Consider the following 14337-nt stretch of genomic DNA (forward strand, 5'->3'; position numbering starts at 1 on the left):
CCACCTAAACCCCGCCCATCGGGGCTGACCTCACTCATAAGTTACCATTGAGCTCTGAACGACAGTCTGCATGCCTTCATCTGTAAATACTGTTAGATAGAGAAAAAGCCTTTCATAATGCTCTGCCTGTATGTCTTTTCCTCATGTGGGCTACCTTCTATCTGAGATGAATGCATGACATCCACATCTTGGCATATCTAGCTGGTGCTGAGAACAGCGCTGAACCGTGTTGCGTGAGGTTCTGAGGATTTGCAGTGTGATTCTGACTGTCGCTAGAGCCAACTGTCAGCCTGAGATATTAGGCAATCAGATGACCGGACATGAAAGGAGAAAATTGTGTTCGGTTGAGACACATAATGAAACCAGGAATAGAACCATAGCCAGATTAGCAGATTCCTTTTATTTAAAGCCAATACATTTAATATTGTAATTCAAGACATAGGGACTGTTGCCCATTTGGAATTGCATCTCAAGTAGAATTGGTTGTGTCACGCTCTGTGCTTCTGTGTGGCTGTGATCATGAATTTAGCTAGACGCTAATACCTGACCTCATTTGGAATTGAGTCTGAAGTAAAACAGGACGTGGACAGGAAGCTGTCACCTAACCTCATGGCTATGCCCTTGATGATGTCAGAGTGGACTCCCGCGTCGTGTTAGCCGGGTCACGACAGGTCACCCGGCAGTGTGACAAAAAGGCCCATCGTGGTTATGCCGCAGCAAGGACAATGGAGTTCTAAGGCCCAAGGACACCGTAGCATTACCCTCTGTAGCCGATTTATCTTCCTCACAGCCTTCTATGTTTCTTAGCAGAGAAACGTCCCGTGACAACGCTCTGTTATTCGAGCTACGGAACACGTTAGGTTTGTTTTGAGTGTTTCTCTGTGTTTGTAAGGACCGAGAAGAAGAAACCACGCCTGTGATAACTAGCAAGTGTCTCATCGCAAGTTGACATGCAATGTATACTGTGCTGATTTGGCTATCAAGACCGCTGTGCTCTAATACTGTGATATAAAAAAAATGACCGTGCGGTCACCTGAGATGATGTCATATCAGCCACTTTGCAAACCGGATGCACACGGAGTGCATGTGACACATATGCAAACGTGTGGGGCTGTATTTACGCCGGGAGCCCTGTTACTGGCAAAAGATCTGATTGGATTTATAGGGTAAAAAATCATGGTAAAAAATCTGAATGGTGCAGCCTGTTTTTGCAGCTCAAGACATCACATGGTTCGGACGGAAGACACCATTTTATACATAATTTAGATGTTAAATGGGCATGTGACGTGGTTTGCACGAATAGCAGCGTTACCCTCCGTAGCTGTTTGTTGTTATCAGTTTGTATGGTTTTTGTTATCCGGTCTCTTTAAAAACAACTCTGGGAGTAATTTAAGAAAAAAAAAGCGAGTTTCCAGTCGTTTCAGCACTGCTGGAATACAAAGCCTTATGATCTTTGTAAAGTGAATTTTGAATGTTTGTATGTTCAAAAAAAAACATGGTTTGTTTTATATGTTAATACTGCCACAATAAAGCCCCAAAATGAATGAATTGAAATCTGGTGTTTTCGCCCACTGATTTTTGTCCACTGTAAAAGTAATGCTGTCGTGTAAATTTAGGGCCCCTGAAAATTGCCTTTCATGGATGTACTGATTTGTGTCCCATATCCTCTAAACCATTCGCTGTCAAACTAATAATTTGTTAATAGACTTGATAGCTGTACTTTTAGTTTGTGGTTGACACAGCTTGTTGGCCAATGGCCAGTTTTTGTTTTCTCAAAGAGTTCTAAGCTTGTGAATTCGTGGTGCATTCAACTGACATTTACAACTTCACTAGGGCTTAAGCCCCGCCCTGCCACCAGAAGAAATGCACCTTTTCGACCAAAAAGACAAATGTCCAGGCAATTCCCATGATGTAGGATCATTTTTGTCACTCCAGCAGAACAATGCGCCATGTCACAAAGCATGCATGATTTAACGCCGGTTTCAATGACTTGTGTTTTCACTCCAGTGGCCAGTACATTCCCCTGGATCTCAGACCAATAGAGCACCTTTGGAGTGAATGGGTGGTTTGTAGCATGAATGTGTGGCCTAACAATCTTCAGGGACCGCCTAACACTAATGAGTCTTGAGGCAAAAGAGGATCCTACCAATACCAGACAGGTGTACCTAATTAAGTGGCCACAGAGTGTATTTGAAGTGGACGTGGCATATTTAATTGTTCCACGTCTGATCAAGAATTAGCATCAAGATGCAGAGAGGGAAGTTGGCTTTGGCACCTTGACTAATTCCATCCATTTCCGGTGTGCGGTGCAGTTAACTGGCTTTCAACTATAAGGGGCAGGTCCCTGAGGATCTATGCGATAAACCCAAAGCCGACTGTGCGTCTTTTTTGACAATCTACTGTCTAAATCCGGCTCTCCTGACCTGGAATGTATTTCAGTCCGCTGCAAACCGTATTCTCAAATTCTGCTATGTCACTTTGGCTGGGGTTTAATTCATAAGGCTTTAAGATCATTCTGGACACAAGGAAACTGAAAAATAGAGAAGATAAAATCCTGGTCAATTTCTATAGTGCTATAAAAATAGGAATACCACCGTGCCACCCACACCCTACCTGGTGAACACAGACCCCGCAATGCTCCAACTCATCTGTACACACACCCGAACACACACACAGAGGCCCACAGAGACACACACACACACAAAAACGTAAAACTGCCTGTCAACAAGAAGGTGTTAAAATGGACCTGATGTGACGAGGCCATTGTGCAGATAAAGCTCAAAAACTGGGTTCTGAAAATAGACAACAATGACACAATGCTGGCCGTTCAAAGCAGGGTCATGCCCCGCCTCAATGTAGGCAAGGACATCGGCAAAACGTCAAAAACTTGGTGTCACGTTGCATAAACCAGCCGTGGTTCCACGGTGGGCTGAGGATTCCCACAGGGCCCTCCACTCTGCACCCGAGGATGAGATCAAGAATGGGTTTGGGTACCTCTATGGGGAGGCCACATTGAGGAGTCATGTCTGCCGGTTCAGAAGGCAATTTCCCAGCGACGACTCATCTTTCTGTCTGGAATGGCATCAGACAGACTGGAATGGCATCTACAAACCTAAGCACTCTGCTTCTGTTTTGGAGTCCTCCCAATCACGTCTCGTCACATCGCTCGCACAAACCAGGAAGTGTACCACCCAGTCCACGTCTGCAAGTCTACACGCTGATGTGGAAGGTGTGGTCAGAGACCAGGACTGTGTGCAGGCTGTGTGAACGGAGGTTACAAAACTGCGAATGCGGAGCAATTATCTTAAGATATGAAATCTTTATTTATAAATATTTTCATACTTTTAAACATGGCAAAACAACTATGGACATCCCGTGTGTTCTTTTTACGAAGAATCTGTTTAAATTATTTATTCGGGCTGTACCATTTATATTTGCATTTGTCACTATGGGAACAAAGGCCAAGCCCTGTGGTGGCTCTCCAGCGGAGGGTGTCTGTGTCGTTTCTATAGCAACGTTTGTGTAAGCAACACAGCAGCCGAAAGACTGGAAAGGACTAGAGCGAAGATAATTCTGGGTAAGTAATTCAAACTGAAAAAGTAAATGTTTGGCAACAAGAAAACTACTAAATAACTTTTTTTTTATGTGTGTGTGTGTGTGTGTTTGTTGATGTATTTCGATTGAACATATAGTCCTATAGTTGGGTACATAGATAGCCTAGGGTTTTCAGTCTGTTCTGGCGTCTGTACATTCTGCTCACCACCTGTAATTTATTTTTCAGTATGGGTGTGAATGGTGTGCCTGAGAGGATGGGGCCAAGTTAACAGAGACTGGGTCTAGTTCACAGCAAAGACATGGAGACAGGGTCAGAGGGTATAGTTCATAGGAAGGGCATGGAGACAGGGTCAGAGGGTATAGTTCACAGGAAGGGCATGGAGACAGGGTCAGAGGGTATAGTTCACAGGAAGGGCATGGAGAATGGGTCAGAGGGTATAGTTCACAGGAAGGGCATGGAGACAGTGTCAGAGGGTATAGTTCACAGCAAGGGCATGGAGACAGGGTCAGAGGGTATGGTCTTGCAGGCTCCAACAGGGGCTGTCAGTGAGGAGACCCGACTGGCTCTGGATCTTGGTGTCTTGGAAGACTCTGAACTCACTGAGCAGCAGAAGTTACGCCGTGTGTTGGACTGGACTCTGGGCTTCCTTGGGACCAGCCAGGATGGAAACGATCTCAGCACACAAGCGAGAGCTGTGTGTGCCTTCCCGCGTTTCAGCTCCTCTCCATATGGGCCCGAGGTCGGCAGGAGCCAAGCTGTCTCTGTCCTTGGAACCTTTCACGGTGTGGTCAGAAGCGGAGGCGAAGATGCTGTGGTGGACCGGGCAGAGCAGCCAGATAGGACGCCATGCCCCAGCACACCGCCCAGCCTCACCTCCACCCTCCCAAAACGATGTGTTGTGTTTTCGGTGCCGGAGTTTAGCCCTGGGCATAGAGAGATGGTCCTGTCCTCAGGGGATACCAATGGCGGGCATGAACAACATAAAATCGATGGCCTCGATGTCCATCTGACAGAACAGACTACACACACACCGGACGTTGTCTGTGAGATCCTCAGACCCAGAGTCAGTAAAGGCAGTGCCCTTTTTTTCAGAGCCCACCACCTCATGTCAGATTCAGGTGAAGGGGGTTGTGGCAAGAGGGAGGACAGAGTTGTGGGAATGCAGGAACCCAAAGAGAAGAAGGTGGTGGTGGAGGAGAGACACCCGCCAACAGGCCTCGACATCACTCCCGATGGATCCTCCTGGGTGGAACCGGAGGGAGAATGTTTAGAGACGCCCGCCACAAGCCAGGACTCAGAAGGCGTGAGTGTATACAAGAAGTACCTGCTGTGTTTGTCCCATTTAGACCGTCTCAGGATGAAGCAGAACCAAACACCTGCTGACCCCACAACCCCACTTGCAGGCCAAATTCCAAAACCCCGACTTGCCAGCCTTCCTGCCAGCCTTCCTGCAAGCCTTCCTGCCAGCCCTACTGCCAGTCCTCCTGCCAGCCCTCCAGCTGAACTAGCGCTTGCTAAGCATCTGGTCCACCAGGACGTCCATACCGAGGGGAGACGGGCCCCATTCAAGAGCTCAGCAGTGGAGAATGGAGGAGGTAAGGATTTAATGAAGGAGCCAGTATATAAATGACCATACTGTATAAACGCTGAGCGTCAGCCATCAATGACTTTCACAATCAGCGTGCACGGCTCTGTGGAAATGGCTATTGCATCGGCGTTTGCATGCGTGTGTCGTTTGCTTTGTCTTTGGTTAGAGCTGCGGCCCAAGAGCAGCGGAGGTCAACCTGGTGTCAGGGATCAGGCTCGCGTCAGAGGTCGTGGTCGTGCGTGGAGGTTTTGGGAAAGGTCAAGCCTCTCCTGGTCAACCTTCACTCACGGTGAAGTGCTCCCACGGTAACGTCAATCATTTCTACAAATTCCAATGAATTACGTCTCAATTAAGGATGGTCAAATTTACTGCATTTTGTAATTCATGCGCTGGATGCTTCTTTGTTGCACATTTGTGGAGCAACACTGCCCTCTGTAGTCTTCCAGCAGTACTGGGCTGTGTGCATTACTTCACACAGAACAGCGAAATATAGCCAAGTACTTTGCATACTTTTGTCCCTCTGGGTTTCCCCCCCTGGATTTCCTTCCACCCTGTATGCACTGACCACTGTGAGTTGTCCTGGATGAGGGCATCCGCTAAATCCATGGTACTCAACCCACTCCTCTGGGACCCCCAGCCCTTGATTAGTGAATCTGCTGTGCTGGTTCAGGGCTACAGCTAAGCCATGGAATATCTGGGGGTCCCCAAGGAGCGGGTTGAGAAGCATTGTGCTAAATTACGTCACTGACGTCTCCCTTCGGCCGGCTGCAGGTCTCAACTCCCCGGCCTCCGAGACTCGGCAAAAGACGTGGCATCTAAACGGATGTCCGAACGTTCCTGCTCTGGAGCCAGATCACCACATCTCCCCCTGGGTGAGCACAGCAGATACACCTTCTAATGTACTAAACCATATGTCCACTATACTTTACACTGTAGTATGAAGCAAAGTGGTACAAATCCTAACTGACGTTCAATTTAAGCTGGTTATTTATGTTGGTAACCAGTTTATAATTGCAATGAGGCATCTAAGCGGTTTGTGGTTTGTGGCTTTGTGGGTATGAACTGCCCTTTACACGAGGTGTGTAGGCCATACAGCACACCCCCCCACGCCTTATTGGTTAATTATTCTCTACAGTCATGATGATATTCCATGTATAACAGGGCAATAATTCACACTCAAGAATGCCCTTCAAGCCAGTCAGAAACAAGCAGGATTTATGTCTTAATATGCCACTGGTAAACTGTTAACTCATTAGGTAAATGGTCACCTATTAATAAACCTTCTATGAATTAATAACCTTTCAAGGAAGAAGTGCAAAGTTTTTAACCACAGAAATTAACATAGGTCTTGTTAAGATTTCACATGACGTCAGAAACCAGTAGTTCCCATAGCGAAGTTATACAATAATCTAAAATGCACTGCATTTAAGGTTAAATGACTCAGTTAGTTAGAAGTGGCTTTTGGGGAAACTCAAGATCTTGGTTTGAAATTAATTTGACTTCTCTCATCCTTGCAAGAGTCTGTTCCCAGATTCAGACAGGAATAGATCACTCATACACACACACACACAGTCACACACACACACTGTTTTTTTCCTTTAAACTGCAATGATTGTGGTGCTAATACATTGTGATACACACCTGCTAGTCTTATATCTGTACTAAGCTTGTTTAATGCAAAGCCACCTGACCAGGGAATGTACTGGTCTGTCTTCAGAGACTGCAGTGAATTTCAAGAAAAACAACAGTCCTGTGACCAGAGCTCCAGCACTAGCAGTAAGATGAATATCCATTCTGCTAATTGCTGTTTCATTTATGACCACTAAATAGTTAAACCGCTTAGTGCTGGTAATGTACTTCAGTGTTCCCAGAGTTAGTTCTAGCAGTAGTAGTCAGTATGTGACAATATTATTTTAGGTTACGAGGTACCATGAGGTCGAAATAACACTAAGACTTGTGAAATGTATCATCGCGCTGTGTTTGTCGAAGTGTTGTTTGCGAATGGGATGTTACTTATGGGCAACTGCGTGATGTCACAAGGCTATTTTGATTGAAATCGACCAATGGCAATTCATCTGGTTAAGGGGCGGGATCTAGAGCATCGTATCAGTAAGGTTAGCCTAAGTAAATCTCTTAAAATATAACTGTTTCCTAATGTCTACGTGATCTTACTAAGATCCAAAAAGGTTACTATTCATGAGTTACTGTGAATATTAATAATAATAATAATTAAAAAGATTTGAAATAACATGATGATTTAAAAAATATAATCTTAAAGCCTAATCAGGGGCCTTTCGTAGATTACTCTGGTGAATGCCCGTTAGATAATTAGTCAGTGGTATCCACTCCCTCCTTCAGCCCGCAGGGGGCAGTGTGTTGTGGCTGTCTCTACCTGAGGAGGTGTGGCTGTCCGTCCTGTCATTTCTGACGCACAGAGATCTGTCCACCGTGGCCCAGGTGTGCCCGCTGCTGCTTCGACTGGCCAATGATCACACCCTCTGTAAGTCTGAGCAACTGAATCGATGTGCGTGTGTGTCCTCAGCTGGATGGTGTATTCTCATGATGTAGGAGCTCCTACTGGTACCACTCCCTGGACAAACAGATACCCAGAGCTACGGCATACTCACATACTCTCACGCCCTGCAGACACACACACACACAAATACCGGTATAGCATATACATGAGCTGTGATGACTAGAAAAAAATGTAATTCTATTTCTCTTCAGGGCAAGTTGTTCGAGTAGAAAACAGCTTACTGCTGACTGACCAATGGCTGAAAAGTGTGGGCGGGCATAACCCTCAAAGCCTCACTATCTACAGGTGCAGCGGACCGTCAATCACCACTGCCGGTCTCAAAGACTTTTTCAAACTAAGTCACGCCTCACTGAAGGTAGATCCATCCTGTCATGTATTCAGTGCATCTACTACAGGACTGTACAGCATCTTGGGCTCCAGATTCAGATCCGAGGGGGGATATCCAGAGATCTGTGACTGTGCCTGGGGTGTACATTTGTATCATAGTTCCTTCTGGGTCACACGCAAACCCTAATACATGCTCAGGGTATTAAAACCCACCTCAGATTCAACTATTGTCACGTCCGCATGGATTACACATGTTCATTGGTTGTCATTGTTACCGCGGTGGTGTTGTGGTCGTGAGTGATGTGCTCATTGGTTACAGGAGCTGAACGTAATAAGCTGCAGCGGTCCCGGTTTCCGGGGTGACCTCATGTTGACCCTTAGTGGCCAACACTGCAATCACATGACCTCTGTGGACGTCAGCTGGAGCGGAGCTACTGACCTAGGCATCAGAGCGCTGACTGAAAACTGCATTGGGTGGGCAATAGTTTCCGATAACGCGCGTGCGCACGCACATGCACGCACGCACACATACTGTACATTTTCGAAAAAGATGATTTCGTACTACATCAGGGTGTTCACCGGCCCACCCAAAGGGACTGTAATTGTATGTTAAGATACCAAGAATATTATTCTTCATGACTTGAATCATGGTCTGGGGTCTTTGTCTAACACATCAGTGACATTACAGGTGCTGGTCATAAAATTTGAATATCATCAAAAAGTTGATTTATTTCAGTAATTCCATTCAAAAAGTGAAACTTGTATAATGTATACATTCATTCCATGCAGACCAAAAGACGACCATTGACACCTTGCACAAGGAGGGCAAGACACAAAAGAGGCTGGCTGTTCACAGAGCTCTGTGTCCAAGCACATTAATAGAGAGGCGAAGGGAAGGAAAAGATGTGGTAGAAAAAAGTGTACAAGCAATAGGGATAACCGCACCCTGGAGAGGATTGTAAAACAAAACCTATTCAGAAATGTGGGGGAGATTCACAAAGAGTGGACTGCAGCTGGAGTCAGTGCTTCAAGAACCACCACGCACAGACGTATGCAAGACATGGGTTTCAGCTGTCGCATTCCTTGTGTCAAGCCAGTCTTGAACCAGACACAGCGTCCGAAGCGTCTTGCCTGGGCTAAAGACAAAAAGGACTGGACTGCTGCTGAGTGGTCCAAAGTTATGTTCTCTGATTAAAGTAAATTTAGCATTTCCTTTGGAAATCAAGGTCCCAGAGTCTGGAAGAAGAGAGGAGAGGCACAGAATCCACGTTGCTTGAAGTCCACTGTAAAGTTTCCACAGTCAGTGATGGTTTGGGGTGCCATGTCATCTGCTGGTGTTGGTCCACTGTGTTTTCTGAGGTCCAAGGTCAACACAGCCGTCTACCAGGAAGGTTTAGAGCACTTCATGCTTCCTGCTGCTGACCAACTTTATGGAGATGCAGATTTCATTTTGCAACAGGACTTGGCACCTGCAAACAGTGCCAAAGCTAACAGTACCTGGTTTAAGGACCATGGTATCCCTGTTCTTAATTGGCCAGCAAACTCGCCTGACCTTAACCCTATAGAAAATCTATGGGGTATTGTGAAGAGGAAGATGCGATATGCCAGACCCAACAATGCAGAAGAGCTGAAGGCCACTATCAGAGCAACCTGGGCTCTCATAACACCTGAGCAGTGCCACAGACAGATCGACTCCATGCCACGCCGCATTGCTGCAGTAATTCAGGCAAAATGAGCCCCAACTAAGTATTGAGTGCTGTACATGCTCACACTTTTCATGTTCATACTTTTCAGAGAAACTGAATTTGGGATTTTCATTAGTTGTCAGTTATAATCATCACAATTAAAATAAAAAAACATTTGAAATATATCAGTCTGTGTGTAACGAATGTCTCACATTTTGAATGGAGTTACAAAATGTCGCGTCAGAGCTCAGTGAACTGATGGCAAATTTGTGAACATGCTTTGTCACGTGTTTGTCACAGAGCTGTGAGCTGTTCGGTCTACCTCGCTCGTGCTGCAGACAGCAGTAACAGAATATAACACCGCAGCGGTGATAACAACTGGGGGGTTAACATGTATCACTCCACACGTGGGATGCATTTAATAACTAGTAATGATTAAGACGTGGGACCGGGTTAAACTAGAAATTACATTTGTCATGCCTTCAGAGTGATCGAAATAACATTGAATTGAACTATCATTGAAAACATTATGATAAAGTGATACGTGGATTATCTAATTATGTACACAATTACATGATTTAACTCCAGGAGACATGTACTGTACCCATGTACGCTTATCCATTGACCCCAACCGCCCCACTATATGATACAAACCTATGCCCTGGCCCCTGGGTGAACGCTGTGGAGTGAATTCGGTAAACTCACAAACAGAAAAATCCTATTCAAAATGTTTAGTGAAGCAACATATGTCTTATGTCTCTCCCAGCAGACTGAAGTCAGTCATTGTCAATGGTTGCCAGGTTACAGACAAAGGCTTGAATACCCTGGTCATGAGACACAGAGAGAGGTGAGTGGGTAGGTGGTTTGTTTGTGTGTGTGCAAATGTCATCAAACTGCATTGTATGCTCCACATGGGTCTGGAACCAGGAGTTTTGCGCTTCTCAGCACACTGTGCTTTCAACTAACCTAAGCACTGTGCCGCAGCCTCTCAACACGCCGTCCTTTCAACTAACCTAACCACTGCGCCACAGCATTTGAACACACCATCTTTTTAACTAACCTAACCACTGCGCCGCAGCATTTCAACACACCATCTTTTTAACTAACCTAACCACTGCGCCGCAGCATCTCAACACACTATCCTGTCAACTAACCTAACCACTGCGCCGCAGCATCTCAACACACCATCTTTTTAACTAACCTAACCACTGCGCCGCAGCATCACGACACACCATCCTTTTAACTAACCTAACCACTGCACCACAGCATCCAAATGCAGACATTAAAGATAGAGCAGGATGTTTCACACATCTCTATAATCTCTATAATTTTCTAACGTGTGTATGTGTGTGTACCAGTCTGCGAAGACTAGAGGTGTTTGGCTGCCTGTCTATCAGTCCATCCTGTCTGGGCAGAGTGTCCAAGCTGTGTCCTGGCCTGGAGGCCCTGAACATCGGCCAGATCCCGAATGTCACTCATTCTTGCCTGACCCTTGTGACATCACGACTCAAACACCTCCGCTCCCTGAACCTGACTGGGCTCCATGCAGTAAGCATTTGTGTGTTTGGGTGTACATGGCGTCTTCGGAAAGTATTCAGACCCTTTCACTTTCTCCACACTTTGTTGTGCTATAGACTTAATTTATAATTGATTGCATTATTTTGACATCAATCTGCATACACTACCCCATAATGACAAAGGGAAGACACCTTTTTAGAAATGTGTGCCAAATTATTGAAGATAAAAATCTGTATTTTTATTCAGACCTTTTATTCATTACTTTGCTGAAGTGCCTGTTACCGGCAATCACAGCTTCAAGTATTCTTGGTTAAGCCTCTATTTGTTTCATAAACCTGGTTTTGGGTAGTTGCTCCAGTTCTCCCTGGTGTGCCTTCTCAAGCTCTGTCTGACTGGATGGTGAGTGTCAGTGAACTGTGATCGTCAGGTCTCATGACAGATGCTCAATGGGGCTCAGGTTCTGACATTTCTATCTCTGAGGTTTACAGAGAGATTCTTTGACTTCATTGTTTGGTTGTAGCTCTGGCAACCACTGGAACTTATATGGACAGGTGTGTCCCTTTGTAAATCAACTCCGATAAATAAAATTTGCCAAAGGTGGACTCCAAGTCCTTGAGAAACCTCAAGGGTGATCAAAAGATACATGAGGCACCTGAGCTCATTTTGGAATATCATAATAAGGGTCTTAATACTTTTTATTAAATTGAGTACTTTTCATTTTTAGTGAACACTGATGATCTTCACTCTGCAGGTGAGTGATAAAACAATTCACGTGGTCCTCCAGCAATGCCCTGACCTCCAGGATCTGACCCTTAGCTTCTGCCATGGAGTCACCGACCTGAGTCTGCACAAGATCAGCAGCCACGCCCCCCACATCAGGTACGCGTCACACCCCCCACATCAGGTACGCGTCACACCCCCCACATCAGGTACGCGTCACACCCCCCACATCAGGTACGCGTCACACCCCCCACATCAGGTACGCGTCACACCCCCCACATCAGGTACGCGTCACACCCCCCACATCAGGTACGCGTCACACCCCCCACATCAGGTACGCGTCACACCCCCCACATCAGGTACGCGTCACACCCCCCACATCAGGTACGCGTCACACCCCCCACATCAGGTACGCGTCACACCCCCCACATCAGGTACGCGTCACACCCCCCCACATCAGGTACGCGTCACACCCCCCACATCAGGTACGCATCACACCCCCCACATCAGGTACGCGTCAAGCCCCACCCCGAATGAGGTACGCGTCACGCCCCAGCATCATGTACAGTGTTCTATATGAACACATTATCAGCCAGCCATTTAGTCAGTCAGTCAGCCATTCAGTCAGACAGCATGTTAGTCAGTCAGCCATTTAGTCCACTCAGTCAAATTCATTTTCACTCATGTCTCCTTGTGTGTTTGTGTGCGTGTGTGTTTGTTTGTGTTTGTGTGTGTGAGGATCCGTGCGTGCGTGTGCGTGTGTGCGTGTCAGGTTGCTGGATGTGAGTGGCTGCAGTATGGTGAGTGATTCAGGCATTAAGGCGGTGGCTGGTGTTTGTAGACGTCTCCAGCACCTGGATCTGAGCTCCACCGCCACGGGGACCAGGGGGTAGGTTAAAGGTTAAAGTGGGGTCAGGCTTTCCAACCCTGAGATTGGAAGGTTGGGAGTTCAATCACATGTCCTAACAAAGCATTTAGAAAACAGACTGTGTGTGTCAGCGGCTGTGTGTGTAATGTGCGTGAGTAATGTGTGTGTGTGTGTAATGAGTGTGTGTGTGTGTTTCTGACAGAGTGAACCTGTTGGCAAACTACTGCAGCACTCACCTCCTCACTGTGAAACTGAGCTCCTGCCAGGTCAACAGAGAGGCCATCCATAAACTCTGTAGGCACTGCAAAAGGTAAAACCGAAGCACACTGTGTCAGCTGAGATGGGGGGGGGGGGGTCCCACTAATGTCTTGGCCGTGAGGCGCTTTAAGGGGAGCCTGTTCCTAGAGGAGTACCTGTAGACCTTCTCCCGCTGTCTCCTCGCCATCCCTTCTCCCTCTTCGTCTCCCTAACTCTTTTGTTTTCTCTGTCTCCCTACGTGCATCCATCTCTCTCTCTCTCTCTCTACCCTTCTCTTTCTCTAGGTTGAAGCTACTACACCTGTATGACTGCGCCTACATCCCCACTCAACAAGAGATCCGAGACATCAATCCCACCGTTAAACTGTACCCGCAGACTTGACAGGCACACAGTAATAATACCTCTGGGGAACACGGGCAAACCCGCGGAGGTGGAGGTTGACTTCAGCGATCGTCAGTGACGGCAGTGAGTTCGCTGATCTCCCAGTCCGTCCTGATCCGGTCTCCACACACCTGTGTCAGGGTGCCCTCCTCCGCTCCCCCTGTGGAGGAGGTGTGTACCCGCCCCCGCTGCAGGGGTAAACACCGTGCCGGAGGGGTCGTCTGCTGCCACCCGCCCTCCACAGAGGGTCCTGCATGACTCCAGGGAAACAAAGTGCTATTCAGGTCCATCATTGGACCTGAGTAGTATCACAGCACTGTGGCCCCTCGGTAACCCTCTAACCCATAGATAGCAGGACTACATCGGGCACATTGAGCTACCGGCACACGGTTAACACCTGCACGACACTGCCCCCAAAACTCTGCTGACCTTGTATTCTGGAACTGTGAATAGGAACATCAACTAAAATAAATGTGTGAATAAATAAATGTAAATGAATGGATATGATGGAGTCACTGCTCTGATCCCACACATGCCTATATGCAGCACACACTAGGGTAACATTTGGATCAGATATAAATTCAAATCAAATGAGGGATCATTGGGAATACTATCTGTGTGACAGTGGTGTGGGCGTGGGTTTGCACGTCTCTGCATGAATGTATGTGGGTTTGCATGTGAGTGCGAGTGTCACATGAAGAAGCAGGTGGGGTCCTCAGCAGAAGACGGTGTTTCTAGGGTCCTCCTTGCGAAATCTGCTTCACATGGTGATGTGGTGGCAGCTGGTAGGAGTTAAGAAACCATAGACCACTGAAATTAAGATGTTTTCAAAACTAGTTAATTTGACACATTTCTTGTTGATTGTTCTTTTACATACTGATTGCTATTCAACGTTTCCCC

The 14337-nt window shown here is 46.7% G+C and overlaps 1 protein-coding gene across 3 annotated transcripts; it reads left to right on the top strand.

The window, feature by feature from the left end:
* The first annotated feature begins 3359 nt into the window (after positions 1 to 3359).
* LOC105014635 (F-box/LRR-repeat protein 7) lies at positions 3360 to 13673 on the top strand. 3 transcript variants are annotated; one of them, XM_013136879.4, is made up of 14 exons: positions 3360 to 3577; positions 3693 to 5151; positions 5311 to 5449; positions 5916 to 6016; positions 6862 to 6920; positions 7503 to 7644; positions 7872 to 8035; positions 8327 to 8481; positions 10459 to 10539; positions 11051 to 11240; positions 11962 to 12089; positions 12703 to 12819; positions 13001 to 13108; positions 13341 to 13673. In XM_013136879.4, exons 2-14 carry the CDS (start codon positions 3855 to 3857, stop codon positions 13435 to 13437), a joined length of 2778 nt encoding a protein of 925 aa, XP_012992333.3. In that variant the 5' UTR covers positions 3360 to 3577; positions 3693 to 3854; the 3' UTR covers positions 13438 to 13673. The 3 variants fall into 3 exon arrangements, with proteins under 3 accessions (XP_012992333.3, XP_019907858.3, XP_019907859.3); XM_020052299.3 differs by having other exon boundaries at positions 10462 to 10539; XM_020052300.3 differs by lacking the exon at positions 3360 to 3577 and having other exon boundaries at positions 4721 to 4859; positions 4960 to 5151.
* Positions 13674 to 14337: the final 664 nt, after the last annotated feature.

Source organism: Esox lucius, chromosome 13 (assembly GCF_011004845.1).
Source record: "Esox lucius isolate fEsoLuc1 chromosome 13, fEsoLuc1.pri, whole genome shotgun sequence".
Taxonomy (NCBI): domain Eukaryota; kingdom Metazoa; phylum Chordata; class Actinopteri; order Esociformes; family Esocidae; genus Esox; species Esox lucius.

Coding starts and splice junctions, on each gene's coding strand:
- LOC105014635 (XM_013136879.4), top strand. CDS start 3,855: ATGGAGACAGGGTCAGAGGGTATAGTTCATAGGAAGGGCATGGAGACA. Junction 5,152..5,310: donor AGCAGTGGAGAATGGAGGAG/GTAAGGATTTAA, acceptor GTCTTTGGTTAG/AGCTGCGGCCCAAGAGCAGC. Junction 7,645..7,871: donor GGCCAATGATCACACCCTCT/GTAAGTCTGAGC, acceptor ATTTCTCTTCAG/GGCAAGTTGTTCGAGTAGAA.